The sequence below is a fragment of the Oncorhynchus mykiss genome, chromosome 18 (genome assembly GCF_057628025.1).
Source record: "Oncorhynchus mykiss isolate SJ-2025 chromosome 18, ASM5762802v1, whole genome shotgun sequence".
Classification (NCBI taxonomy): Eukaryota; Metazoa; Chordata; class Actinopteri; order Salmoniformes; family Salmonidae; genus Oncorhynchus; species Oncorhynchus mykiss.
Genome location: NC_143039.1, coordinates 28,712,173 through 28,739,728, shown reverse-complemented (window position 1 = coordinate 28,739,728; position 27,556 = coordinate 28,712,173). Strand labels below are relative to the sequence as shown.

General features: G+C 46.2%; 1 protein-coding gene across 1 annotated transcript in view; it reads left to right on the top strand.

Annotated features, from left to right (window-relative positions):
- Window positions 1-27,556, top strand: part of LOC110495814 (FERM and PDZ domain-containing protein 4) — a 67,921-nt gene that overhangs the window by 36,378 nt on the left and 3,987 nt on the right. Inside the window, exons 2-15 of the mRNA XM_036952267.2 lie at window positions 13,791-13,907; window positions 15,802-15,965; window positions 17,685-17,787; window positions 18,613-18,658; window positions 18,776-18,880; window positions 21,661-21,768; window positions 22,020-22,151; window positions 23,639-23,758; window positions 24,138-24,274; window positions 24,426-24,552; window positions 24,994-25,083; window positions 25,342-25,524; window positions 25,964-26,099; window positions 26,252-27,286. Of these exons, the coding sequence (XP_036808162.2) occupies window positions 13,791-13,907; window positions 15,802-15,965; window positions 17,685-17,787; window positions 18,613-18,658; window positions 18,776-18,880; window positions 21,661-21,768; window positions 22,020-22,151; window positions 23,639-23,758; window positions 24,138-24,274; window positions 24,426-24,552; window positions 24,994-25,083; window positions 25,342-25,524; window positions 25,964-26,099; window positions 26,252-27,286 (2,603 nt within the window). The remainder of the gene's footprint in view (window positions 1-13,790; window positions 13,908-15,801; window positions 15,966-17,684; window positions 17,788-18,612; window positions 18,659-18,775; window positions 18,881-21,660; window positions 21,769-22,019; window positions 22,152-23,638; window positions 23,759-24,137; window positions 24,275-24,425; window positions 24,553-24,993; window positions 25,084-25,341; window positions 25,525-25,963; window positions 26,100-26,251; window positions 27,287-27,556) is intronic.

Genomic DNA, 27,556 nt, shown 5'->3' with positions numbered 1-27,556 from the left:
GGAGACCTAGCCTCAGTAGCCTGATCTGGAGACCTTGCATCCTCACCTGCCTCAGCCTGAACTCCTAACTTTTCCTGAACAACCTGACCAAAACAATTACATTGCAATAAGCAGGTTCTTAAACGAGTACAGAGAAAACTGTTTGTAATTGATATTCATAGAGACATTAATTCATAAGACGGCTGTTGGTTAGCTGGAACACAGACATGAGTGACCTTGCACACATTCAATCTCTGGCCTTCTTGCTGTACATGGTATTTGAAGGTTTGTTCCGGTCGTTTGTATCCTCAGGTTTACGTCTCCGTTTCACCTTATGCTACAATAAAAATTGACAAGGATAAATTCAGAATTTAATATACTGTAGCACATTCAGGGTATTGCTTGATCAGGACCTCCATCTTTCACACACTTCCAACCTATACACAGAATGACTTTGTATTGCACCATTGTGCAACACTGCACTTTTAGAGTTAACGTTAATGTACGTCTCATTACTGTCAAAGTTAAACTATGCAAGTGTTCAATATAGCCATTATAATAATAGGCGTTGTCTTATTTCTAACCTGTTCTAAGCCGGAGATAATCAACGCTTGTTGTTTCTCGTATGGGACAGTGTAGAAACTGTTGAAAAGATGCAGCTTGCGCTCATCAGTCAACTTTCCACAATCCTTTCTGCACGTCGTGGAACACGCTCTTCCCTGCAGGATACAGTGTAACGTTACATATCACTAGCTAGCTACTGTAGCCATGTCGAATCATCCGGTAGATGGAGAAAAACTATGTTACTTCTATAAATCTACCAATAACATTTGTAACGATAATGTATAAAATAGCAGCCAACGAACTTCAGCTAATATGTTCTCTATAGTTACAAATTAGACAACCCAGAACACACATGTTAGTTACTGTACTCTATAGCTAGCTAGCTTGATATACGGTTCTTCCACATACCTCTTTTGGACAGCTTCAGTTTTTTCTTGACCCTTACGATTTGTATAGGGTGGAAGAACCGTAGATCTTCCTTTGCCCATCTTTCCAGTCTTGTAGTTTTGTTTCTTTCCCACATTTCGGCGATTTTCATCAGCAACAGAAAAGTTGTGCGCTTGTCCGTCCATTCTGAGTGGTGCACAGAAAGGGTTATTCCACGAGAGCCTATCTTTAAATTATTTTTAGTTAGCGTGTGGAAAGCTTGTGAAACCAGTTCACTATATAAAAAGGGTGTCCGATAATGATTTTATGTATATCTCTTTTTTTTATGTCACATATGGTTCTTCGTCTGTAGAATTCAATTGTTGGAAAAATGACTTGTCATTGTCACTTTCGTTGTATGGCGGAGACCAAGGCGCAGCGTGGTAAGCGTACATCTTTATTTAACGAATGAACCGTGACGGAAATAAGAGTATTGCAGCCAGGCAACTAAACATAGAATAAGAACCCACAAATACCCTACACAAAATGGCTACCTAAATATGGTCCCCAATCAGAGACAACGATAGACAGCTGCCTCTGATTGGGAACCAATTCAGGCCACCATAGACCTACATATACCTAGACTACAAAACACCGTAGATATACAAAACACCCTAGACAATTCAAAAACTAACATAAGCACCATAGTCACAACCTGACCTGACCAAAATAATAAAGAAAACAAAGATAACTAAGGCCAGGGCGTGACAGTCATGCACAAAGTAGATGTCCTAACCGACTTGCCAAAACTATAGTTTGTTAACAAGAAACTTGTAGAGTGGTTGAAATGACTCCAACCTAAGTGTATGTAAACTTCCGACTTCAACTGTATTTGTCATGTATTTAGTGATGCTTGTTCTGTGGAGTTTGTGCTCCAGTGTTTTGCTAATGCAGATGTTGCATTCATCTGTGTTTAACACTGGCGAACATGATGCACCCCAACCCCACCACAAAATCTGTGTGTATGTTCTCAAGCTGCTACCATCAGCTGGGGCTTTGTCAACCAGAATCTGCACAGATCTCTTAATGATCGCTTAACAAGACTTGTGTTTCCTAATTGTTTAAGAAAGTCTAAGAACCCAATCTGGCAACCTGGAGCATTTATTAAAATGGGTGAATCTCAAAACAAGCTTTTATGAGCCCTTTAGAAGATCTAGGTCTACAGCATAGGACTACAATATAAGCGCTCCCTTTTCCATATGTGTGGGATATGTTTCATCAGTTTTCATACTGAAATGAATCATAATATCCTAAGTGCCAGCCTGGCTATCATGCCAACTCCCTGTCACTCATTGGCATGCCAAACATGTTTGCACAAACAGGTCTGGGACCAGGGATAGGCTAGAATCATACTGTCTGGAATGTGTTCTATTTAATCCCAACATCAGTTTGGGCAGAAAAGAGAACATTTACAAAAACATCTTGTTCTGCAACTTACAATATATCAAGTAAGTAAACAATGTAATCTATACAAATCATGTCCACATTGTACTACTAACATTGTACAACACTTCCTTTGGCTGCATTTCCTTCCAGTTCTCCGCTGCCAATGACTGGAACGAATTGCAAAAATCACTGAAGCTGGAGTCTTATTTCTCCCTCTCTAACTTTAAGTATCAGCTGCAGCTTGCCGATCACTGTACCTGTACACAGCCAATCTGTAAATAGCACACCCAACTACCTCATCCCCATATTGTTACTTATCCTCTTGCTCTTTTGCAGCCCAGTATCTCTACTTGTACATCATCATCTGCACATATATCACTCCAGTGTTAATGCTAAATTGTAATTATTTCGCCTCCATGGTCTATTTATTGCCTTACCTCCCTACTCTTCTACATTTGCACACACTGTACATATAATTTTCTATTGTGTTATTGACTGTACATTTTGTTTATGAGTAACTCTGTGTTGTTGTTTTTGTCGCACTGCTTTGCTTTATCTTGGTCAGGTCGCAGTTGTAAATGAGAACTTGTTCTCAACTGGCCTACCTGGTGAAATAAATCAAATTAAAATAAAATCATAGAAATTATCAGGTTATCTCAGGATTATCAGTACATTGAAGTGGGAGGAGAACAATAATGTGAGAAATAGCTGGATTAAATTATTTTCCATCAACAACAAAAAATGACAGTGATTATCTCTAATCTGTGGATTTGAAATATCCCTCTTGAATGACCTTTGTGTTATTCAGAATTGGCATGGCCGTTGCAAACTATCACAGATGCATGTGACCTAGCTCTATGAATCACTTTGTTAATGAGTGAGGTGTGTGTCAGCCGGCCAAATAAGGGGCCAAGTAATGGGCTATAATGCAATGTCATAACTTTATGTTAATGCTTTCTTTAAATGAAGGACGATACAGGTTGAAGTATTCAATGGACAGGTGCCTCTAGATTATAGGACGTCAAGCCAAATACCCTAGTAGAATATTTCCTTTCCACATCATTCAGTACTCAAGGACACCCCTTAAAGAGGGCATTTGGCCCATTTAATCATTGTTTGAAGGACTAGGACAAACAATATAGAGAGAGCACTACTAAACACACACACCTGCCATAAGACTAAGGGCAAAGGATCAGCTCCCTAGGGAACCACACTTCAGAACAGAATCTCAAAGGGTTCAGAGCCAGCCTTTGAGTCTTGAACTGAGTACGGATAGTCTCCCTCCCTCTGTGTGAGTGAGTCTTACTGGCTGGCTGGTGGAGCCAACTTAGGGTGTGCTGTTCTTACTGTTCTACTGCAGAGGGTCATGCTGTACTGTGCAGTGCTGTGGGCTGCCTGCCAGACCATGTGCCAGAGTTAAAACATTCACCCCCACTACTACCACCATTACCACCAGCAGGCTCTATGGCAGCCTCCTACAGCGTGCACACCCCCAGGACCCTCTCTCTCTCTCTTTGTGTTTCCTGCTACTGTCACTCAGGGACAGGAAGGAGGGCCATGGCTTTGTTTTGTTCTGCCTTTCATGTTCTTCTGATCTGTGCTCCCTTGAAGCGCAGTGTGATAGGTGTGGGGATGTCAAAACAGGTTATGTCATTTATAGTAAGATCAGAGCAATCAGCATCGATGGAGGTGTGTGTGTGTGTGTGTGTGTGTGCACGTGTGCAGTATACACGCACTTGACTTGATGTGACTGTAAACTACGCGTAAACGAAGGAGTATCGTGGCGTCACCCAGAGAATGTAGCTGATAGCTGTAACTGTATCATTGCATTCGTTACTGAGTATCAAGACTGTTCATTTGCCCAATTAACATACATCATTATATATAGCAGAGCCATGAATGAATAGCAATCAGATTAAGAGCATGGGGAAGCCTTTGGGAACCGTAGCCTAACATGGTCTGTGTGTGCCGGCAAGGAGGCCAAAAGGCTCAGGGGCTATGTGTGTGTGTGTGTGAGTGAGTGAGAGAGAGAGTCACTAAGTGACAGTGAAGAAAGAGATTTTGCAGGCTTTGTCATTCCAGCAACGTGCTTCTTGACCTTCCATTTTAGTAAATTGCTGCATCAAGGCGATTGCATTGAGTGCGGTTTCAGTAGGGTGGATGGATTGAGCACTAGTGCTGTCCATGGTGCTGAACAATTCAGGGCTACTGGTGGTGCTGAATGGAAACCTAAACCCCTTGTTTTACATTGTGGAACATCATGCTTTTCCCATACTCTAAAGCAATGAACTCTTAATGAATAGCAATTAACTCTGAGAAACAAAATCCCAATAAAACTGCAAGGTTATCCACTTAAAATGCACATTTTTGACAACTCAAAAGCTTCCATACATTGCATTTTAACGACAGCTGCCTCTGCGAAACGCCTGCAGTTTTTATGTGGTCCTCAGCATTCCCTCGTCTAGGCCTATAGTGTATCCTCCCTGGACAAAATGTTCAGAGCAGAGCACGGGGTGTGGTATGGCCGGGTTACATGAAACATCGCTGTGAGAGCTGAAGCATGTTGTCATCTTCAGAAAGCCATGCTGTATTAATAGGGAGCACATTGAGGGCATCCTTTAAAGACATGGAGGGATGTTTCATTTATGACTCTCTGAAGCACCACAGACCGACATGGGAGTGGAGAGGAATCTCTAGTAGGCTGCTGGTGGTGGAAAAAAAAGTTCATGGGATGCCTTGAGTCACAGCACTCGGATGAAGATGAAGTCAAGATCATAGATTGACAATGTGTAGAACTTGCATTGTACGTTGCCGACGGCGGCTATATCGGTGGGGCTATTTGTATCTCTAAGCCTGACTGATTTTATACCACATTCTGACTACATGACCTGTGAAGATGTACGCCGTCTAGGTAGAATTTAAAGTCCTCTCCATTCTGCCATGTCTATTTATACAGTTTGGAGCAGAGTGCAGAAGTGATAAAATGGCTCCTGGCAGAGTGTTTTAGTCATCCACAGGGAACGTTGTAGAACCACATAGGGACAGACTGATGCTCTCTAGCCACTGCCTTTGTGTCTGTTTCTATAATTCATGGCAGGGAACCAAACCTCTACACACTTTAGATGGAAGATCCCCAGATGGAGGGAGAGTAGGTTGCTGGGGGAAAAAAGCCTTAAATACACTCAGGATCACTTTAGCCTTTGCTCTCTGCAACTGTGGAACTCTCGCCGAACAAGGGAGGCCTTTTAGCCAATAAATAATGAAAAACAGCTATATTGTGAAAATATGCTGTAAAGAAACACAACATAGAGCTTTCTCAAATGTTAATGTTTCCTGTCCCCAAAAGTGCTCATTTTGGTTCCTTAAGAGACCGAGGTCGAGACTCGTCTCAATTGTATGACTGAGGTGCTCTCTTGTCGTTGAATATTTCTATGCCCTCCATCCAGTCTTGGGGCGAAGGGGGTATTAGCCTAGTTATTCCTTCGAGTGTAAAAAGAGAGGCAGAGCCAGGGGAGGGAGATTGTAGCATCTCTTTTTGGCATTGTGCTAATGGAGACTAAAACATCATGGAAAAGCTATTAACTTGTGTGTGGCTGGCTGAATGTCTGGGTAGAGGTCTAGGTGGTGGGGGGAGAAAGAGAACAGGGTTTTAGCCAGGGCTCTCTACTCTCTCTCTCTCTCTCTCTCTCTCTCTCTCTCTCTCTCTCTGTCTCTGTCTCTGTCTCTCTCTCTCTCTCTCTCTCTCTCTCTCTCAGTCTAGCCTCTTTACCCCTGCTTGCTGGAGCATGGTGAGTGAGTATCCGTCCAAGCTGAACATACTGCTGTGTGGAGTGTGACGAAAGCCTGCTAGCACTAACGGCATGAGGTCTCCTCAGCCATCAGAGCTTGACAAGAATGCAATCCTCTGAACCAAGCACTAATTGCTCTGACGATCATAGCTGGCGGTGGTTCCACAGAATAGTCCACAACTAGATGGGTATTTGAGGATGGGAGCACTCGGGAAAAGGAAAATGGCTTTTGACACACTTCTTGCTTGAAGAATAGGACAATGCTGGACTCCATCCTCGCGAAAACCTTTCTTCTCCAACAGAGATGGTTTTAGAATTGTTTTGGGGAAAGCTGGAGACTGTGCGTGGTCCTTTTCAAAGCACGTAGGTTAGACATAGCGAAGATATTTCGCTATTCGATATTTTTGTTACCTCCCAATGCTCACGCACACACACACACACACACACGCATGCACGCACGCACACACGCACGCACGCACGCACACACACACACACGCGCACAAACACGCGTGCGCAAGCACACACACACACACATCCAGTGCAGGGAGATTGCTGATTGTGTAATTTGCCTGTCATGTACTGTCATGTTGTGTCTTGTCTCTGTCCTTTCCCTTCACCCTGTCTCCCTCTGCTGGTCGTTGTTAGGTTACCTTTTCTCCCCCGCTTTCCCCCAGCTGTTCCTTGTCTCCTCTAACTACCCATTCACCCCGTTTCCCACCTGTTCCCTTTTTCCCTCTGATTAGGTCCCTATATCTCTCTCTGTTTCTGTTCCTGTCCTTGTCGGATTCTTGTTTGTTGTGTTTCATGCCTGAGCCAGACTATCGTCATGTTTGCTGTAACCTTGTCCTGTCCTGTCGGAATCTGCCGGTCTATCTGAGCCTACCTATGTTTGGTTATTAAAGAAGCTCTGTTTAAGTTAGTTCGCTTTTGGGTCCTCATTCACTCACCATAACAGAAGAATCCGACCAAGAATGGACCCAGCGACTTCGGATCCTCTCCACTCAGCCGTCGGGATCCAGGGAGCGATGCTAGGCAGACACGAGCAGGAAGTGTCTGCTGCTCGACATGCCGTTGAGACCCTGGCCACCCAAGTCTCCAACCTCACAGAACAGGTTCACCATCTCCGCCTCGATCCACCGGCCACTTCCAGGGCTTTCGAATCTCCGGAGCCCAGAATCAATAACCCGCCGTGTTACTCTGGGGAGCCCACTGAATGCCGCTCGTTCCTCACCCAGTGTGATATTGTGTTTTCTCTCCAGCCCAACACTTACTCCAGGAGCACTGCTCGTGTCGCCTACGTCATATCTCTCCTTATTGGACGGGCTCGTGAGTGGGGCACGGCAATCTGGGAGGCAAGGGCTGAGTGTACTAACCAGTATCAAGACTTTAAGGAGGAGATGATACGGGTTTTTGATCGATCTGTTTTTGGGGAGGAGGCTTCCAGGGCCCTGTCTTCCCTACGTCAAGGCAATCGATCCATAACAGACTACTCTATTGAGTTTCGCACTCTTGCTGTCTCCAGTGGCTGGAACGAGCCGGCCTTGCTCGCTCGTCTTCTGGAGGGTTTCCGCGCAGAGGTAAAGGATGAGATTCTCTCCCGGGAGGTTCCTTCCAGCGTGGATTCCTTGATTGAACTCGCTATTCGCATTGAGCGACGGGTTGATCTTCGTCACCGAGCTCGTGGAAAGGAGCTCGCACTCTCCGTCGCCTCCCTCTCCGCATCACTACCATCTTCCTCTGCCGGCTCGGGTGCTGAGCCCATGCAGCTGGGAGGTATCCGCATCTCGACTAAGGAGAGGGAACGGAGAATCACCAACCGCCTCTGTCTCTATTGCGGTTCCGCTGGTCATTTTGTCACTTCATGTCCAGTAAAAGGCCAGAGCTCGTCAGTAAGCGGAGGGCTACTGGTGAGCGCTACTACTCCTGTCTCTCCTTCAAGATCCTGCACTACCTTGTCGGTCCATCTACGCTGGACCGGTTCGTCAGCTTCCTGCAGTGCCTTAATAGACTCTGGGGCGGAGGGCTGTTTTATGGACGAGACCTGGGCTCGGGAACATGACATTCCTCTCAGACAGTTAAAGGAGCCCACGGCCTTGTTCGCCCTGGATGGTAGTCCTCTCCCCAGGATTCAGCGTGAGACGCTACCTTTAACCCTCACTGTTTCTGGTAATCATAGTGAAACCATTTATTTTTTAATTTTTCGTTCACCTTTTACACCTGTTGTTTTGGGCCATCCCTGGCTAGTTTGTCATAATCCTTCCATTAATTGGTCTAGTAATTCTATCCTCTCCTGGAACGTCTCTTGTCATGTGAAATGTTTAATGTCTGCTATCCCTCCTGTTTCCTCTGTCTCTTCTTCACAGGAGGAGCCTGGTGATTTGACAGGGGTGCCGGAGGAATATCACGATCTGCGCACGGTGTTCAGTCGGTCCAGGGCCACCTCTCTTCCTCCACACCGGTCGTATGATTGTAGTATTGATCTCCTTCCGGGAACCACCCCCCCCCGGGGTAGACTATACTCTCTGTCGGCTCCCGAACGTAAGGCTCTCGAAGATTATTTGTCTGTAGCTCTTGACGCCGGTACCATAGTCCCCTCCTCCTCTCCCGCCGGAGCGGGGTTTTTTTTTGTCAAGAAGAAGGACGGGTCTCTGCGCCCCTGCATAGATTATCGAGGGCTGAATGACATAACAGTGAAGAATCGTTATCCGCTTCCTCTTATGTCTTCAGCCTTCGAGATCCTGCAGGGAGCCAGGTTTTTCACTAAGTTGGACCTTCGTAACGCTTACCATCTCGTGCGCATCAGGGAGGGGGACGAGTGGAAGACGGCGTTTAACACTCCGTTAGGGCACTTTGAATACCGGGTTCTTCCTTTCGGCCTCGCTAACGCTCCAGCTGTCTTTCAGGCATTAGTCAATGATGTCCTGAGAGACATGCTGAACATCTTTGTTTTCGTTTACCTTGACGATATCCTGATTTTTTCACCGTCACTCCAGATTCATGTTCAGCACGTTCGACGTGTCCTCCAGCGCCTTTTAGAGAATTGTCTTTTTGTGAAGGCTGAGAAGTGCACTTTTCATGCCTCCTCCGTCACATTTCTCGGTTCTGTTATTTCCGCTGAAGGCATTAAGATGGATCCCGCTAAGGTCCAAGCTGTCATTGATTGGCCCGTCCCTAAGTCACGCGTCGAGCTGCAGCGCTTTCTCGGCTTCGCGAACTTCTATCGTCGTTTCATCCGTAATTTCGGTCAGGTGGCAGCTCCTCTCACAGCCCTTACTTCTGTCAAGACGTGCTTTAAGTGGTCCGTTTCCGCCCAGGGAGCTTTTGATCTCCTCAAGAATCGTTTTACATCCGCTCCTATCCTTGTTACACCTGACGTCTCTAGACAGTTCGTTGTCGAGGTTGACGCGTCAGAGGTGGGCGTGGGAGCCATCCTTTCTCAGCGCTCCCTCTCTGACGACAAGGTCCACCCATGCGCGTATTTTTCTCATCGCCTGTCGCCGTCGGAACGTAACTATGATGTGGGTAACCGCGAACTGCTCGCCATCCGGTTAGCCCTAGGCGAATGGCGACAGTGGTTGGAGGGGGCGACCGTTCCTTTTGTCGTTTGGACTGACCATAGGAACCTTGAGTACATCCGTTCTGCCAAACGACTTAATGCGCGTCAGGCGCGTTGGGCGCTGTTTTTCGCTCGTTTCGAGTTCGTGATTTCTTATCGTCCGGGCTCTAAGAACACCAAGCCTGATGCTTTGTCTCGTCTCTTCAGTTCTTCAGTAGCCTCCACTGACCCCGAGGGGATTCTCCCTGAGGGGCGTGTTGTCGGGTTGACTGTCTGGGGAATTGAGAGGCAGGTAAAACAAGCGCTCACTCACACTCCGTCGCCGCGCGCTTGTCCTAGGAACCTTCTTTTCGTTCCCGTTCCTACTCGTCTGGCCGTTCTTCAGTGGGCTCACTCTGCCAAGTTAGCCGGCCACCCTGGCGTTCGGGGTACGCTTGCTTCCATTCGCCAGCGTTTTTGGTGGCCCACCCGGGAGCATGACACGCGTCGTTTCGTGGCTGCTTGTTCGGTCTGCGCGCAGACTAAGTCCGGTAACTCTCCTCCTGCCGGCCGTCTCAGGCCGCTTCCTATTCCCTCTCGACCGTGGTCTCACATCGCCTTAGATTTTGTCACCGGACTGCCTTCGTCAGCGGGGAAGACTGTTATTCTTACGGTTGTCGATAGGTTCTCTAAGGCGGCTCATTTCATTCCCCTTGCTAAGCTTCCTTCTGCTAAAGAGACGGCACAAATCATCATCGAGAATGTTTTCAGAATTCATGGCCTTCCGTCAGACGTCGTTTCGGACAGAGGTCCGCAATTCACGTCTCAATTTTGGAGGGAGTTTTGCCGTTTGATTGGGGCTTCCGTCAGTCTCTCTTCCGGCTTTCACCCCCAGTCTAACGGTCAAGCAGAACGGGCCAATCAGACTATTGGTCGCATCTTACGCAGTCTTTCTTTTCGTAACCCTGCGTCTTGGTCAGAACAGCTCCCCTGGGCAGAATACGCCCACAACTCGCTTCCTTCGTCTGCGACCGGGCTATCTCCTTTTCAGAGTAGCCTCGGGTACCAGCCTCCGCTGTTCTCATCTCAGTTCGCCGAGTCCAGCGTCCCCTCCGCTCAGGCTTTTGTCCAACGTTGCGAGCGCACCTGGAGGAGGGTCAGGTCTGCACTTTGCCGTTATAGGACGCAGACTGTGAGGGCTGCTAATAAGCGTAGAACTAAGAGTCCTAGATATTGTCGCGGTCAGAGAGTTTGGCTCTCCACTCAGAACCTTCCCCTTAAGACGGCTTCTCGCAAGTTGACCCCACGGTTCATTGGTCCGTTCCGTATTTCTCGGGTCATTAATCCTGTCGCAGTTCGACTTCTTCTTCCGCGATACCTTCGTCGCGTCCACCCGGTCTTCCATGTCTCCTGCATCAAGCCCGTCCTTCGCGCCCCCGCTCGTCTCCCCCCCCCCCCCCCATCCTTGTCGAGGGCGCACCCATCTACAGGGTCCGTAGAATTTTGGACATGCGTCCTCGGGGCCGTGGTCACCAGTACCTCGTAGATTGGGAGGGGTACGGTCCTGAGGAGAGGAGTTGGGTTCCCTCTCGGGACGTGCTGGACCGTGCGCTGATCGAGGATTTCCTCCGTTGCCGCCAGGTTTCCTCCTCGAGTGCGCCAGGAGGCGCTCGGTGAGTGGGGGGGTACTGTCATGTACTGTCATGTTGTGTCTTGTCTCTGTCCTTTCCCTTCACCCTGTCTCCCTCTGCTGGTCGTTGTTAGGTTACCTTTTCTCCCCCGCTTTCCCCCAGCTGTTCCTTGTCTCCTCTAACTACCCATTCACCCCGTTTCCCACCTGTTCCCTTTTTCCCTCTGATTAGGTCCCTATATCTCTCTCTGTTTCTGTTCCTGTCCTTGTCGGATTCTTGTTTGTTGTGTTTCATGCCTGAGCCAGACTATCGTCATGTTTGCTGTAACCTTGTCCTGTCCTGTCGGAATCTGCCGGTCTATCTGAGCCTACCTATGTTTGGTTATTAAAGAAGCTCTGTTTAAGTTAGTTCGCTTTTGGGTCCTCATTCACTCACCATAACATTGCCATTGTTTGTTTCAAGTGTTTTACGGACCTGATCAAAAGAAGGGGAAATCAATGGAAGTAAGGTGTAACCAAGCAATAGGATGTAAGACTTCATTCAGGAGGCTATGACCATCATACAACAGACTATGTGTCATCATGAGACTGGCTGTCATTCACAGCTAGGCATTAGGCTAGAAGCCCAGATCTTACAACAACTTTAGGAATTGACTCGATTCACCAACATTCTGTTCAGAATGGCCAAGAGATAATTGTTCTGTTTTTGAATTTGTTGCTAATTTTTAGTTCTTTGGGACCTTTTGGAGTTGAATCCGAATGATTGATTCAAAGCCTTGAGTGGTTCTGCTATCCTTTGGGGGGGGGTTGCAGCAAAAGCTTTTCAGAAAATACCAATTCTACCTCTGAAAGGGAAAGTGCTTTTCGATTTCCTAGAAAAGTGTTGCTACATGCCCACGTTTCATATTGATTACAGGCTTCATGGTTGAATGGTTGCTTTATTTATTCTTGCAAAGTACAGCCGCTCTGTTTTATGATGATGATGATGATGATGTTGATCATTGAACTGATCATTTGAATCTTTTATTATCATAGTCTTCTCCTCTTTTTAAATCCCTCCCACAACTTTTCCTTCCTGCAAAAACAATGAGCGTATTTGCACTGAGACAACAGGGTTCCCACATCAATACCCTTTCCCTTTCCCTTCCGTACATCAACTGTTTTTGAGGAACAGTCTCCCCCTTCTGCTCCCTGCTAGTCTATGACATCAGATCTCTAGTGGAATGGCATTTTTCATACACTCCCTCTCCTCCTCCTCTTCCTATAAATCCTCTTACTATACACACACACACACACGCACACACACACACACACACACACACACACACACACACACACACACACACACACACACACACACACAGACAGTGGTGGATTTGTTTTGGCTCTGATGAGGAGGATTAGGAGATGAAGGCCTCAGCTCTGAATCCGCCACAGCAGTTTGATTTAGAGTTTAGACCAAAAGCCTCTTCAACACAATGAGACACACGCTGAGACACAAGCATGTCGACCGACTGCATGGCTGGCTCTCTGAAACCCAACCCCATGATGGGATAATGGGGGGTGATATTGTCCCACTGATGGCTTAAGGATGATATTTTTTGAGGGCTATTTAAGTATCAGCTGATTTAAAATCCACGCTAAATTGTTTTCACTGGGGTTTTGTGTCCGTAAAGAAAGGCTACTGATAAAAACATGTTTTCTGATCTTGTCTTTATTGTTATGTTGCCTTAACACGTTGTACAGCAGACATCAATGCAGCATGGAGGCTGGAAGGCTAAAGTGTGACCGAACACACTGTGACACAACAATCTGTGGGTGTTTGTCACCTACTGTGTGTTCCTGACATTGATGTCCTCCCTGTTCCATTGTGCCCTGGCTTGGCGTTGTCGTTGCACTGTCACAACAATGTTATTTCTACCTCACGGTTTCAAAGTCAACTGGAGAGTGTTATTCTCGAGGCAAATCTTTTGTATGTGAAACAAAAATCAACAGATGGTGTCTATTGTATGTTCTGTATGATTTGGCCCTGTGAAGGGTTGAGAGTGGCAATGATACGTTTTGACTCTAGGCACACTCTATGCAAAAGCTTGTCCAAGCGAGGATGCCAATTTTAGTGCTGTTGATACAAAACCAATTTCACGGATCTCTAGCATTAGTTTGAAGCCCGTTGTGCTTTGACGTCTCGATTGCGTCATTCATTTCATTTACAGTGAGCCGTCCGACGGTCGTCTCGGGGGTTCTCTAACCGTCTCATGCCTTCACACTCTTGACACAATTTCGTGGCAGGACTTGGCTACAGCGGCTATGTAATGACTGTAGCAGCCAATTATGTAGATATCCAACTCGAAGGACCATGAAAAAAGAATGTCCCATAGTCCAGTAGTGGGTAGGCAGTGAGAAAGGTGCTGCTCAGAGCAACATCACAAATTAGTAAGACATCCATACGGTTATCCTTATACCTCATTTTGCTCTGCTTCAGCCACAAGACCAAATCATCGGGCTGGCCTCCCCCCTCTGGATCCTGGGGCACCCTGCCGGGAACCCCCTATGGCTGGGATATGTGCTCTTCCAGGGACGGCCGAGACTACTTCAGCAAGTAAGTACCATCCTTCCCCAGGGGGGTGTACAACAACAGTGTCCAGGCCCAACCCCCAGTGTCCAGGCAAATCATTCTGCTTCTAGGCCGAATTCAAGTCCACCTATAATGCGCAAACATTCTCAAACATTCTCATCACTTGTTTGCGCATTATAACACGTGACACACTGTTGCGCAGTGAGTGTGCCTTACAATATAATTAGTGAGTGTGATCACATACATTGTTTGATTAATAGTCCTGACATATACTTTAAATGATCCTCAAATCAAATTTCCCCCAACATGCTTCACAGGGCGTGACAAAGTGTGATTACTCAAAACGTCAGTTATGACAGGTGCTAGTGCTATTACAGCGCGTATGCTGTAATGGAGGTTCCTAAGTATTATGAGCACTAGTGTGGTGTTTTTAAAGGTCAGTCGTTCCAATTTTGTCTGGAAATTCCAGACACGTCATGTTCTCCCGTGTTCTGTATCAACAGTATGCCAATGGAATACTGATTTCCCCCCCCCCCCCCCACCTCCATCCCCTCATCCCTGTCTGACGTAGACTGCCTCAGTGTCTTGAATTCTTTCGGAATACTGATTTCCTTTGCTACTTCTGTGGACTCATAAAACACACCTTTTCTCCCCTGAGTGACGCAGGAGTTCTGAACAAGGAAAGGGTGCTGTCTCCTATCTCTAGACATGTCACTAGCACGGAGGCTTCTTTGATCCCAGTGAGGATGGGGTGACGTTCACAGAGATGACACCGTAGTGCAGATAAGGGAGCGTGACAATTGGATTTCTAGGCGCGAGAAATAAATGGATGAGGACAGGTAAACAGAAGAGATTGTTCTCCTAACCTAACCTAGCATAACGTACCGTTACAGGTTTAGTGAATGTTGCTGTTCTCCTTCATGGCAAAGGGGAATGTACGTGCTTGCCTGCCTACGTGTGTGTGCGAGCTGCACCATCTGAGATGTGAGACAGGTATTAGGAGGATAATATATGGCTGGTCTCAGAGCAATATATCTGGCTTTGTGGCGATATATTTCTCTGATTGGCCAGAGTATAATAGACGGGTCTTCCTATTGGGCATAAAGGACTGAGTGGATTTCAAATACATCACCCTCTCTGTGCACTTGGGATAATGATAATACACAGAACCCTCTGAATCCTCAATCCCAGACAGTCCACACTATTGATATTATCCTTCCATATCCAGGGAGTATGAGACATTCCAGTGTTTACTGTGTCCTTGGTATACCCATGTATGGATTACCTGGTCAGAACCATTTGGAATAGGTAAAGAGAGGGCAGAAACCAATAAACATGGAGGATGTGGACTGTGGGTATGGTGCAGTGGGTACATCAGAAGCACAAATGTAGGATGTGTGTGTGTGTGTGTGTGTGTGTGTGTGTGTGTGTGTGTGTCAGTTGGTTTAGGAGTGTTATTTAGCACAGTGTAAATTAGATGTGCGAGTTATCTACGTGGGAAGTGTCTATTTGTAGAATGTTGACCCCACCCTGATACAGGGTGCCAGACTGCTGATTGGTTTTATGAATCAGGTCGTAATTGTAAATAAGAGTGTGTTCTTAATTGACTTACCTATGTAAATAAAGGTCAAATAAAAAATAATAATTACTGGAGATAATAACAGAATCATTCTGGGGCCCAATTCCAAACTGATCCCACGGCTCTCTCGCTGGTTTCTGTCAATTGTGGGACTGGAGCCATTTTTTTTAGGCAGGGAACAAAAGAGTTCGGTGTGAGGCCTACCCAATAGTAGGGAAAACACTGTTCTAGTCAAGACTGTCCTATGTCCTTAGTCTCCTGTTGGATCAGTTAGGACTGAGAGGCTGCTCTTTTGAGTCTGTCTCTGATGATGCGTTGCCTGTTCCTGTTTCCTCTCAGCCACGTGTCCCAGAGCAGCTCCCTGGAGGAGGTGCACCGTCTGGATGGGGTGCAGCAGGTGCCCCCTGCCCCCCGGCTGGTGGAGATGAGACGGGACCCCGTCCTGGGGTTCGGCTTCGTGGCCGGGAGCGAAAAACCGGTGGTGGTCCGCTCCGTCACGCCTGGTATGCATCAATGTCCCACCAAGTGCCTACGTCTCCCATGACCCCTCCTGGTATATCCCTCCGCCTACATCTCCCATGATAATCACTGACCGAACTCGCCTGAAGAGCTGGAATTTAAAGCTACATCAATATACATGACACTCATGTCAGAACAGGGCTGAACAGTAGCTGTTTCATGGGATTATGTCCAGACATGTCCCTACATGAAGTTTAGAAATCTACTGAACATGATATTGGCACAAAGTGTTCAAAGACATTTTAGTGAAGGCAAATAACATTGTGGTGTATGTGTCACAAATACCTTTACATACTTGGGTTAATTCTGTCTTTCCCACCGACCTTTCAAGGGTCAGTAACACTTCCTTGTCTGTATTTTGGTTGATAAGAGCAGTTCACTCGTTGTCACACGTTTGCAGTATGACATTGATGCCATAGGGCTTTTCGCGCTTAGCACTTGTTAGCGGTGGTTCTCGGCCCCAAGCTCGTCACATCTCTATCAGCCTAGGGGGTATATCAATAATCACTGTTTGATCAACAATACAATTCAATAACCATTAGTGTCATGGTCGGGTATTATTTTAAGGAATATGAGGGTCGTGTTGGACTTTCGGCCCTGGTGTGATGTTGCCTATCTGCCTGACTAAATAAATGCATGAGGCAGCCACGGCCATGGATTGTGTCTTGCCTATAGCAGCCTCTAAGCAATTATGAATTCTTGACATAACAATTACCTCTTGAACTGAATCTCCACTCTGCTGTATATGAGCTCACTGAAACAGAGTGCTGTAGTGGTGGCTTTTCACTGTTAATTAGTGTGACAATTACAATGGCACAATGCAATTGGACATGCAGTGACAACAATCAAATTATTTTTTGTTCCCATATTACAATTTTAGTTAAATAAAGTGATTATTAGTCGGTGAGAAACACCAATCGCTGATGGGTTACATGAAGGATGTTGGACAATCGATCATTTAGGTATTCCATGTTGTTTTCATTTCATCCCAATAATCTACTGAAAGAATATGACACATTAAACATTATGAGCGTTGCTCATCCGGTGCTTAGTGTGACTACAGACCGAGACCACAAAACAGTTGGCATTCTATGACTAGGTGAGGCCGAGGGACTCTCTCTCAGCTCCTCTCTATTCTATTCAGATGTTTGGAGAGTTTCTGAAGCCCCCTACGCTCTCTCCCCACGTCTCCTCTCCTCAGCCAGTGTCATCCGTCAATCCGTTTATTCAGCGCTCCACTATCATGGGAAACAGGCTTTCCTGTGGCATGTGGAAAATAATTAGCGCTTTCCGGATCGGTGCAGGCATCGGGAACAACGGCCCAACGGCCCATCTTCATCTGTCTTGTGCCTCTACAACACAAGGAGAGAGATTCAATTGCCAGCGCCTGGCTGAGAAGCTCATAATCTCCACAGGAGAGATTGGGACACCGAGACTGTGTGTCACACCTGGGAATTGATGGAACAGGAGCTTTTGAGAAAAAAAGTCATGAGTTTTTTTTGGTGTTAGCAGGCAGCGCTGATGTTTGAAAGCAGATTTGAACCCAAGAAAACGTGAACATGGAGTCGAAACGTCTCAGTGTATCGGCACTGTTTACGACAAATGTATGTACAGATCGCTGACAATCTGTGTGTGTTTGTGTGTCTGTGCATTCATGTGCATGTGTGCGTTTTGTGTATGTGTGTGTGTGTGTATGTTTGCAGGAGGTCCCTCGGAGGGAAAGCTGATCCCAGGAGATGAGATCATCATGATCAACGACGAGGCAGTCAGCTCAGCGCCCAGGGAACGAGTCATCGACCTCGTCAGGTAACCCTGTCTGACTTATTGTCTCTGTTTATCTAGGGTATTCAGCATGGGTAACTATGTCCAGTTGTGCCAACAGCTATCATCTCCCATGGCTCTTCAGGCACCAGACTTTTCAGGCACTTTTTGCTTTGAGAAAAGAATTTCATGACCAACTATTTCTGTCACCTTAACAAAGTCAAGACGTTACAAAATATTTGGTGAGTTGATGGCTGTAATTTTCACGACACATCCAGGCCTATCCAGTTTTTGTTTTGTGATTAGGCTCTCAGAAATGTGTCTTGTGTAGAGCGTAAACACGGATGCCAGTTGTTGTATTTCTGAGGGATGACCAGACTTTCTCAAAAGGCTTTCGGTCGTTTATGTGTTCAACTCTGAAAAGTGAACGTTGCATTTTAGTGACTGCATTACTTGATTGGGCATCTCTCACGTATTCCTATCCAATTATTACTGAACAAATCTGCCAAAGGCTTGGGTAATTGTATTTACATTATATAATTATATTTACAATTATGTAGCAGACATATGACATTTCTTATGAAAAAGATAAATGTCAGTCTGAAGTGAGGCTGTGTTCTTGCCTGTTTGTTTGTGGAGACGTGAATATTTTTAATAACATCTCACACCCCCAGATACCAGAATATGGTGTGTGTGGGTGTGTGTCAGCTCACGTGCGTGTGCGTGCGTGTGTCTGTGCCTCTGTGCGCCTGCGTGTCCCTTAGTTCATTACATTGGATTGGAAATCATTGGTTTCCTGTTGACGTTGACATTAAATTGAAGTCATTCACTGTAACTATCAGTCAATTAGATGTGCTTTTCTCCCTCCAGAAACTGTAAGGAGTCCATCATGTTGACTGTTGTCCAGCCGTACCCTGTGAGTATCTTTATTTTTTAGAACTGTTGGTTATAATAACAGGATGTAACATTGCTGCACACCCGACACGGGGATTGGTTTCATCCTGACCTCCATACTCAATCTCTCTGTTCTCAGTCGCCCAAATCAGCGTTCATCAGTGCAGCCAAAAAAGCCAGGCTCAAGTCCAATCCGGTCAAAGTGCGCTTCGCAGAAGAGGTCATCATTAACGGTCAGGTTCCGGTAAGTTCTCCTCCTGTCACATGGTTGACCGTTGAATTTGTCCATTTGACCTTTGACCACCAATTGAACTGTCAAAAGTGATTTGTGTATATTTGGTTCACATTAATTATATCTACTTTTTTTTTTTTTTTGTACAAGTAAGACTCTGTTCTAATATCCACACCAGCATATCACTTCAAATGAAACAATGTATTGGGGATGCATTCTAAATGGTGTGCTAGTATGGATATTGGTATTCAGACCTCTTGACTTTTTCCACATTTTGTTACGTTACAGCCTAATTGTAAAATGGATTAAAGAAAACATTTTCCTCATCAATCTAAACCCAATACTCCATACAATGCGAAAATATGTTTTTAGAATTTTTTGCACATTTATTAAACATAAAAAACAGAAATAACTTATTTACATAAGTATTCAGACCCTTTGCTATGAGACTCGAAATTGAGCCCAGGTGCATCCTGGTTCCATTGATCATCCTTGAGATGGTTCTGCAACTTGATTGAAGTCCACCTGTGGTAAATACAATTGACTGGACATGATTTGGAAAGGCACACACCTATATAAGGTCCCATAGTTGACAGTGCATGTCAGAACAAAAAGCCACGAGGTCGAAGGAATTGTCCATAGAGCTCTGAGACAGGATTATGTCGAGGAACAGATCTGGGAAAGGGTACCAAAACATTTCTGCAGCATTGAAGATCCCCAAGAACACAGTGGCCTCCATCATTCATAAATGGAAGAAGTTTGGAACTACCAGCGCTCTTCCTAGAGCTGGCTGCCCAGCCAAACTGAGCAATCGGGGGAGAAGGGCCTTGGTCAGGGAGGTGACCAAAAACCCGATGGTCACTGACAGAGCTTCAGATTTCCTCTGTGGAGATGAGGGAACCTTCCAGAAGGACAACTATGTCTGCAGCCCTCCACCAATCAGGCCTTTATGGTAGAGTGGCCAGACAGAAGCCACTCCTCAGTAAAAAGCACATGACAGCCTAGTTGGAGTTTGCCAAAAGGCACCTAAAGAGTCTCAGACCATGAGAAACAAGATTCTCTGGTCTGATGAAACCAAGATTGAATTATTTGGCCTGAATGCCAAGCGTCACGTCTAGAGGAAACCTGGCACCATCTCTGCGGTGAAGTATTGTAACGAGTGCGCTGAGAGTTGGGAAGCAAGTTCAGGGAGTGAGTGTTTTAATAAATAAAATAAACAATGAACACACACAACACATCGACATGAAAACAGAGTCAATAACACCTGAGGAAAGAACCAAGGGGAGTGACAGATATAGGGAAGATAATGAAGGAGGTGATGGAGTCCAGGTGAGTGTCATGAGGTGCAGGTGCACGAGACGATGGTGCCAGGTGTGCGGGATAATCAGCAGCCTGATGACCTAGAGGCCGGAGAGGGAGTATACGTGACAAGTATGCTGGTTAGCATCATGCTGTGGGGATTTTTTTCAGTGGCAGGGACTAGGAAACTAGTCAGGATCAAGGGAAAGATAAATGGAGCAAAGTACAGAGAGATCCTTGATGAAAACAAGCTCCAGAGCACTCAGGACCTCAGACTGGGGCTAAGGTTCACCTTCCAACAGAACAACAACTCTAAGAACACAGCTAAGACAACGCAGGAGTGGCTTCGGGACAAGTCTCGGAATATCCTTGAGTGTGCCCAGCCAGAGCCCGGAATTGAGCCCGATCTAACATTTCTGGAGAGAACTGAAAATAGCTGTCCAGCGACGCTCCCCATTCAACCTGACAGAGCTTGAGAGGTTCTGCAGAGAAGAATGGGAGAAAGTCTCCAATACAGGTGTGCCAAGACTGTAGCATCATACCCAATAAGACTTGAGGCTGTAATAGCTGCCAAAGGTGCTTCAACAAAGTACAGAGTAAAGGGTCTGAATACTTATGTAAATGTGATATTTCCGTTTTAAATTTTAATACATTTGCTAACATTTCTTTGCTTTGTCATTATGGGGTATTGTGTGTAGCTGGATGAGGGTGAAAAAAACAATTGAATCAATTTTAGAATAAGTCTGTAACAAAATGTGGAAGAAGTCAAAGGGTCTGAATAGTTTTTGTGTTGGTATACACTTGTTTATCTGAGTACATCCAGACAGGTCAACAGTGCTATCAAGAAATATAAGGTCATTCATTTATACTGGAGGTTTTTTATGTCCTGCTTCCACCTAGAACGCAGCGAAGGACAACTCTGTCCTCTTCATGTGGACTACTGTATGCCTTGTGTATCATTCTTCTGTGTCTCCTTTCCACCTAGAACACAGCAAAGGACAACTCTGTCCTCTTCATGTAGGCTACTGTATGCCTTGTGTATCATTCTTCTGTGTCTCCTTTCCACCCAGGACACAGTGAAGGACAACTCTGTCCTCTTCATGTAGGCTACTGTATGCCTTGTGTATCATTCTTCTGTGTCTCCTTTCCACCCAGGACACAGTGAAGGACAACTCTGTCCTCTTCATGTAGGCTAATGTATGCCTTGTGTATCATTCTTCTGTGTCTCCTTTCCACCTAGAACACAGTGAAGGACAACTGTCCTCTTCATGTAGGCTACTGTATGCCTTGTGTATCATTATTCTGTGTCTCCTTTCCACTCAGAACACAGTGAAGGACAACTCTGTCCTCTTCATGTAGGCTACTGTATGCCTTGTGTATCATTCTTCTGTGTCTCCTTTCCACCCAGAACACAGTGAAGGACAACTCTCTCCTCTTCATGTAGGCTACTGTATGCCTTGTGTATCATTCTTCTGTGTCTCCTTTCCACCCAGAACACAGTGAAGGACAACTCTCTCCTCTTCATGCAGAAGGTTCTGAAGGTGTACCTGGAGAACGGGCAGACCAAGTCGTTTCGGTTCGACTGCAGCACATCCATCAAGGTGTGCGTGACACAGAAGGGGGGGGGGGGGGGTTAGAGTGGCCCTGTTTCCATAATTACTGTGGCTAAATGGGAGGAAATTAATGGAATATGGCGTGGGGACTCAACCTTGACTTGAAATGCAACTGCATTCTATCCATCTCAGCTACACGGTGGCAGAAAACGAGGATACAAATAAAAGATAGTCTTGTTTATTTGTTTTATCATTTGGTATTATGACATTGAAATTTACCTTTGTTTATGGTGTGATAGGATGTTATCATGACCCTACAAGAGAAGCTGTCCATCAAGTGCATTGAGCACTTCTCCCTGATGCTGGAGCAGCGGACGGAGGGATCGGGCAGCAAGCTGCTACTCTTGCATGAGCAGGAGATGCTAACTCGGGTAGGAATTACTGTGGGCATGCTAACGCGAAGTCATTGGTTTGACCTTTACTTATCCAGGAAGTCCCATTGAGGTCAAGCGACCGCTTATGTAAAGTATACCTGGGTAATTCATGACAGAGATCAATCAATCAATTTATAAAGTCCTTTAATAATTAGAAAAAGAGTGGAAGAAAGAGAATCCTAAATGTAAATGAACTTAGACACCCCTTGGCCATATCAGGAGGATAGGTCTCAGTATGGAGCTCTCTAGCTACAGGTCCAGGTTATCAACATCCCAGAGAGAATGAAAGTCAATCATATGTTGCTAGCCCAGAGTCCCCCTAGTGATCCCATTCTGCTTCCTTAAAGTACTCCCACCTCGACCTCTTCACTTAGTATCCTATAGATAAGAGGCAATTCTATTCCAGCACGACACCACAATCACACTCCAAGCTTCTAGCTGAGACAAAATACTCATCCCGAATGGCACCCTATTCCCGTTATACTTTTGACCAGGGCCCATAGAGCATCCCATAGAGCGCTGGTCAAAAATGGTGACCTAGGGAATAGGGTGCCATTTGGGACGTACACAAACACTTCCTGCTCAGTATTCATAGAGCGACTCAAGAACACAGCATGATTTATCAAGTCTGGCACAAGCAGGGCGCCTCTGCTTTCAATGTTTTAATGAAAGTGTACTGCGATCATAGTGAGGATATTATAATATGCATCACCCTCATCCCGCACAGACAGCCCTGTGATGATAATCAATAATGGAAATAACCGATGAATAACAAATGATGATTCTTTTCAAGGATGAAAAGAGTTATGTAATAGGTTTTGTTATGGTTTTGGTAAGGGGCTGAAATCTGTAAACTCAATGCTCAAGATGGTACATTCTTTGGGGGAATAAAGGTGCTATCTAGAACTTAAAAGGGCTCTTCAGGCCATCCCCATACGATAACCCTTTGAAGAACCCTTTTGGGTTCCATGTAGAACCCTTTGGCTCCTACATGGACCCCAAAAAGGTTCTACCTGGAACCAAAAAGGGTTTTCCTATGGGGCCAGACGAAGCACCCTTTTGGAACCCTTTTTTCTAAGAGTGTACCTGTGAAGGAAATAGGGAATGAGGGCAATCTACTGACCCTTGTAGCACTTACAATATATCTCCCTCTGCGTGTCTTAATGAATTCCTGTCCCTTGACAGAGGCCAAGAACCTGTCCAATGGATGTAAATTTGCCTGACTTGTATTTGCAACAATGACTCACCCTGTCCTTAGCACAGACCTTACCATCCCATTATGTCCTTAGGAATGAATTTACCTGACCAATTTATGAAGTTTGACATCATACCTAGCACCTTGAGGGACCTTGCATTTGATGTTTTCCTGTTTTGATGTGTCACATCAGTATACATTTACAGCGCAGTAAAACATTTGATTATTTTCTCTTTCACACTTTCCCCCCTCCTTTTCTCACATTCTCTCGTCCTCTTTTTCGTTTCAGGTGACACAGAGGCCGGGGTCCGATAAGATGAAATGTTTCTTCAGAATCAGCTTCGTCCCCAAGGACCCGGTGGATCTGCTCAGACGGGATGCCGTGGCATTTGAATACCTCTACGTTCAGGTGAGAGCACCACAGGAGACCTGGCCCAATCATAGTGGAGCATAACACAAGACCGCATTCCTGTGTTCTCAGGTAAACTTGTCTAACAAGCATTGAGACCAAAGCATGTCAATAATGGCCTTTTGATCAATGCATATCAAGTTCAAGGTTCCCATCCAAAATTGGTTGGTTGTCCAAGGTTTTAGGCTCATTCAGAACTTCAGAATATTTGCTGTACACTTGGGATTGACTATTCAAAGCAATATTGCTTCTATGTCAATGACAACAATGTCGGTTTCTAGCTTGGCCTTCCTCTACTTGTAAATAGAACAAAATGTGTCTATTTTGAATGGCTTTGAGTCGTCCACTGGTTCTAACTGTCCCTCCTGGTCTTCCGTAGAGCTGTAACGATGTGGTTCTGGAGCGCTTTGGCTCGGAGCTGAAGTACGACGCCGCGCTACGATTGGCCGCTCTGCAGATGTACGTCCTCACTATGACGACCAGACAGCTGCAGAAGGTCTCACTCAAATACATCCAGTAAGTGTGGTTGTTTTACACTCAAACATGGGCGACGGAGCTGCTCAAAAGGAGTCTTTGTACAGGTGCATAATAATAATTGATTAAAAGGTGAACACTAATTTGCATTATTTCCACGCCCTTGAATATCAAATGCCTTCTTAATTTCCAGGAAGGAGTGGGGTCTGGCCCTTTTCATCCCACCAGCAGTGATGACCAGCATGAAGGAAAAGAACATCAAGAAAGCACTGACGCACATCCTCAAAACCAATCAGAACCTAGTGCCTCCGGGAAAAAAGGTACGGTACGGATTGCATCGTTGCCTCTCTCTCTCTCTCTCTCTCTCTCTCTCTCTCTCTCTCTCTCTCTCTCTCTCTCTCTCTCTGTCTCTGTCTCTGTCTCTGTCTCTTTCTCTCTCTCTCTCTTTCTCTCTCTTTCTCTTTCTCTCTCTCTTTCTCTCTCTCTCTCTTTCTCTCTCTCTCTTTCTCTCTCTCTCTCTTTCTCTCTCTCTCTCTTTCTCTCTCTCTCTCTTTCTCTCTCTCTCTCTCTCTCTGTCTCTGTCTCTCTCACGGTCTCTCTCTCACTGTCTCTGTCTCTCTCTCTCGCTCTCTCTCGCTCTCTCTTGTGCTTAGCAGAGCTGCCCTCTAGAGGAGTGTAGCTGTCTGTTTGCTTTCTTTTTTTTGCTTTTAGTGTATTTTTGTTAACCTCGAGATCTTTTCCTCTGTCTTTTTTTCCTGCAGTTGACTGCATTGCAGGCTAAAGTGCACTACTTGAAGTATCTCAGTGAGCTGAGGTTGTATGGAGGGAAAGTGTTCAAATCCATACTTTTGGTAAGACCACTAGTTGTAGCTTTCTCTATTTCAGCCATTGGTCAAATAGAAAACCAATCTGTATCCACATAGATATTGTTCCAAATCCATATCCTGCCTTCTCTCTTTTACACACTCACTCACTCGCACAAATACACATACACACCCCTATTCAACTCCAACACACACACACACACACACACACACACACACACATACACACCCCTCTTCAACCCCAACACACACACACACCCTCACCCCCAACACACACCCTCACAGCAAGGGGAGAAGCAGACAGAGGTGACCTTGCTAGTGGGGCCCAGGTACGGCATCAGTCATGTGATCAACGCCAAGACCAACCTGATGGCCCTGCTGGCAGACTTCAGCCACGTGAACCGCATCGAGATCCTCACAGAGGATGATATCAACGTCCGCGTGGAGCTACACGTCATGGATGTCAGGGTAAGGAGTGGGGCCTGACGTGTCGAGTTGACACTGTTAAGTGGGTGGCTTGAGACTTGGGCGGCAGGTAGACTAGCAATTAATAGCATTGGACCAGTAACCGAAAGGTCGCTCGTTCGAATCCCGAACCGGCAAGGTGGTCAAATCTGCCGTTCTGCCCTTGAGCAAGGCAGTTAACCCCCAACAACAACTGGGGACCGATGACGTCGAGAGGAGTTGGTTTAAATGTGGAAGAAACATTTCGATTGAATGCATTCAGTAGCGCAACTGACAAGGTATCCCCTTTCCCTAAAAATCTACAGATTTATCTACAGGCATCGTGCCCTGGTCAATATTAGCAGGCTAATAAGTAGAAAAAACAGTTTGTACATAAATACTATTCTTGCAAGACCATATCCTTGTGTTCTGTAATGTTTTAATTTTTATGTTTGATCTGTAGCCCATCACGTTGATAATGGAGTCTAGTGATGCCATGAACCTGGCGTGTCTGACAGCAGGGTACTATCGACTCCTAGTGGACTCTAGGAGATCTATCTTCAACATGGCCCACTGCAACAGCATTGCTGAAGAAATGGGTTGGTCAACCTAGTACTATGCGGTGTGTGTGTGTGTGTGTGTGTGTGTGTGTGTGTGTGTGTGTGTGTGTGTGTGCGTGCTTCTGTATACATGTCTATTATATCCAGTATTTTGTCAAATTGTTGAATTGAGTTCCTCTATTAAACAACAGATCAGGACAATCTTCTGGAGTGGCCGTACAGCACTTCGTTAGACAACTGTGAGGACCCCAATGCTGCTGGCCAGGACGAGCGTTACAGCAGTGACATGGACTTCTCTAACAATGGAGGGAGAGAGAACAACATCTCTCCCTACATCCCCGAGCCCCAACACCATACCCTAACCCTGCAGCAGAACGAGAGGCCGTCGGAGGGGCGGAGGAGTCCCCAGCCCCCACCTCTCCCACCTGCCAGAAACAAACCCCAAGAATCCCCCTGGAGCGCCAAGGTCTCCTTCATCTTCGGAGACCCCCCTTTGAACACTGTTAACCCCCAGAACTTTGGCTACGAGCGCCTGATGGATGAGAGTCCCGAGGTGCCCGAGCACAGGCCCATAGCCTACTTGCACAACAACGTCAACAACCCGGGGGACTTTAGGACCCAGGTACCCGTGCCCTTCCAATTCGCCGACGGCATGCCGCATGTGGTCTACAGCAACATCGGCGAGGAGCTGGTGGAGGAACCGCTGCTCAGGGACCTTTGTTATGCAGACACCACGGACGACGCCGAGGATGAGGACGACGCCAGCTGTGAGGAAGACTCTACCGGGACGGGAGGGGGGGAGGGTGGAGGAGGCGGCACGACGGCGGCGAGCAAAGCCACGATCCTCACCCTCTCGGGCTCCAGCGATGACATCATCGACCTGACCTCACTTCCTCCCCCCGAGGGGGGCGATGATGACGATGATGATACCGACGGTGTCCTCCATTCGCTAAATCTCGCCATTGCCGCCCCGCCCCCGGGGTTCAGAGACAGTTCTGATGAGGAGAGTCCCGAGAGTCACCCTTTGGCCACTGCCGGCAACAATGACATGCCCGTGTCGCTGATCGACGCTGTCCCCACGGGGTCGCATGGTGAGGGGAGCGGCAGGGAAAGGAGGCTGGAGGATGCCATGGTAACAACCCTGCAGGCACTGGAAGCCCTGACCGTGTCCGAGGAGAGGCCACGCCCACAGCGACCACACCCACCACAGCCCAACAGTAACCCAGGTCTTTACTACCACCAACACCACTTATAGTTTATAGCTGTTGTGCGTACAGTGTCATGGCCTTGCTCTAGTTTTGGTTTTTCAGTGTTCACTGTTGTGCATACAGTGTCATGGCCTTGCTCTAGTTTTGGTTTTTCAGTGTTCACTGTTGTGCATACAGTGTCATGGCCTTGCTCTAGTTTTGGTTTTTCAGTGTTCACTGTTGTGCTTTGTGATCAGACCAAATTAGGATTTCTTCAAACTATATGTTGAACTTTGTTAAAAGTGATAT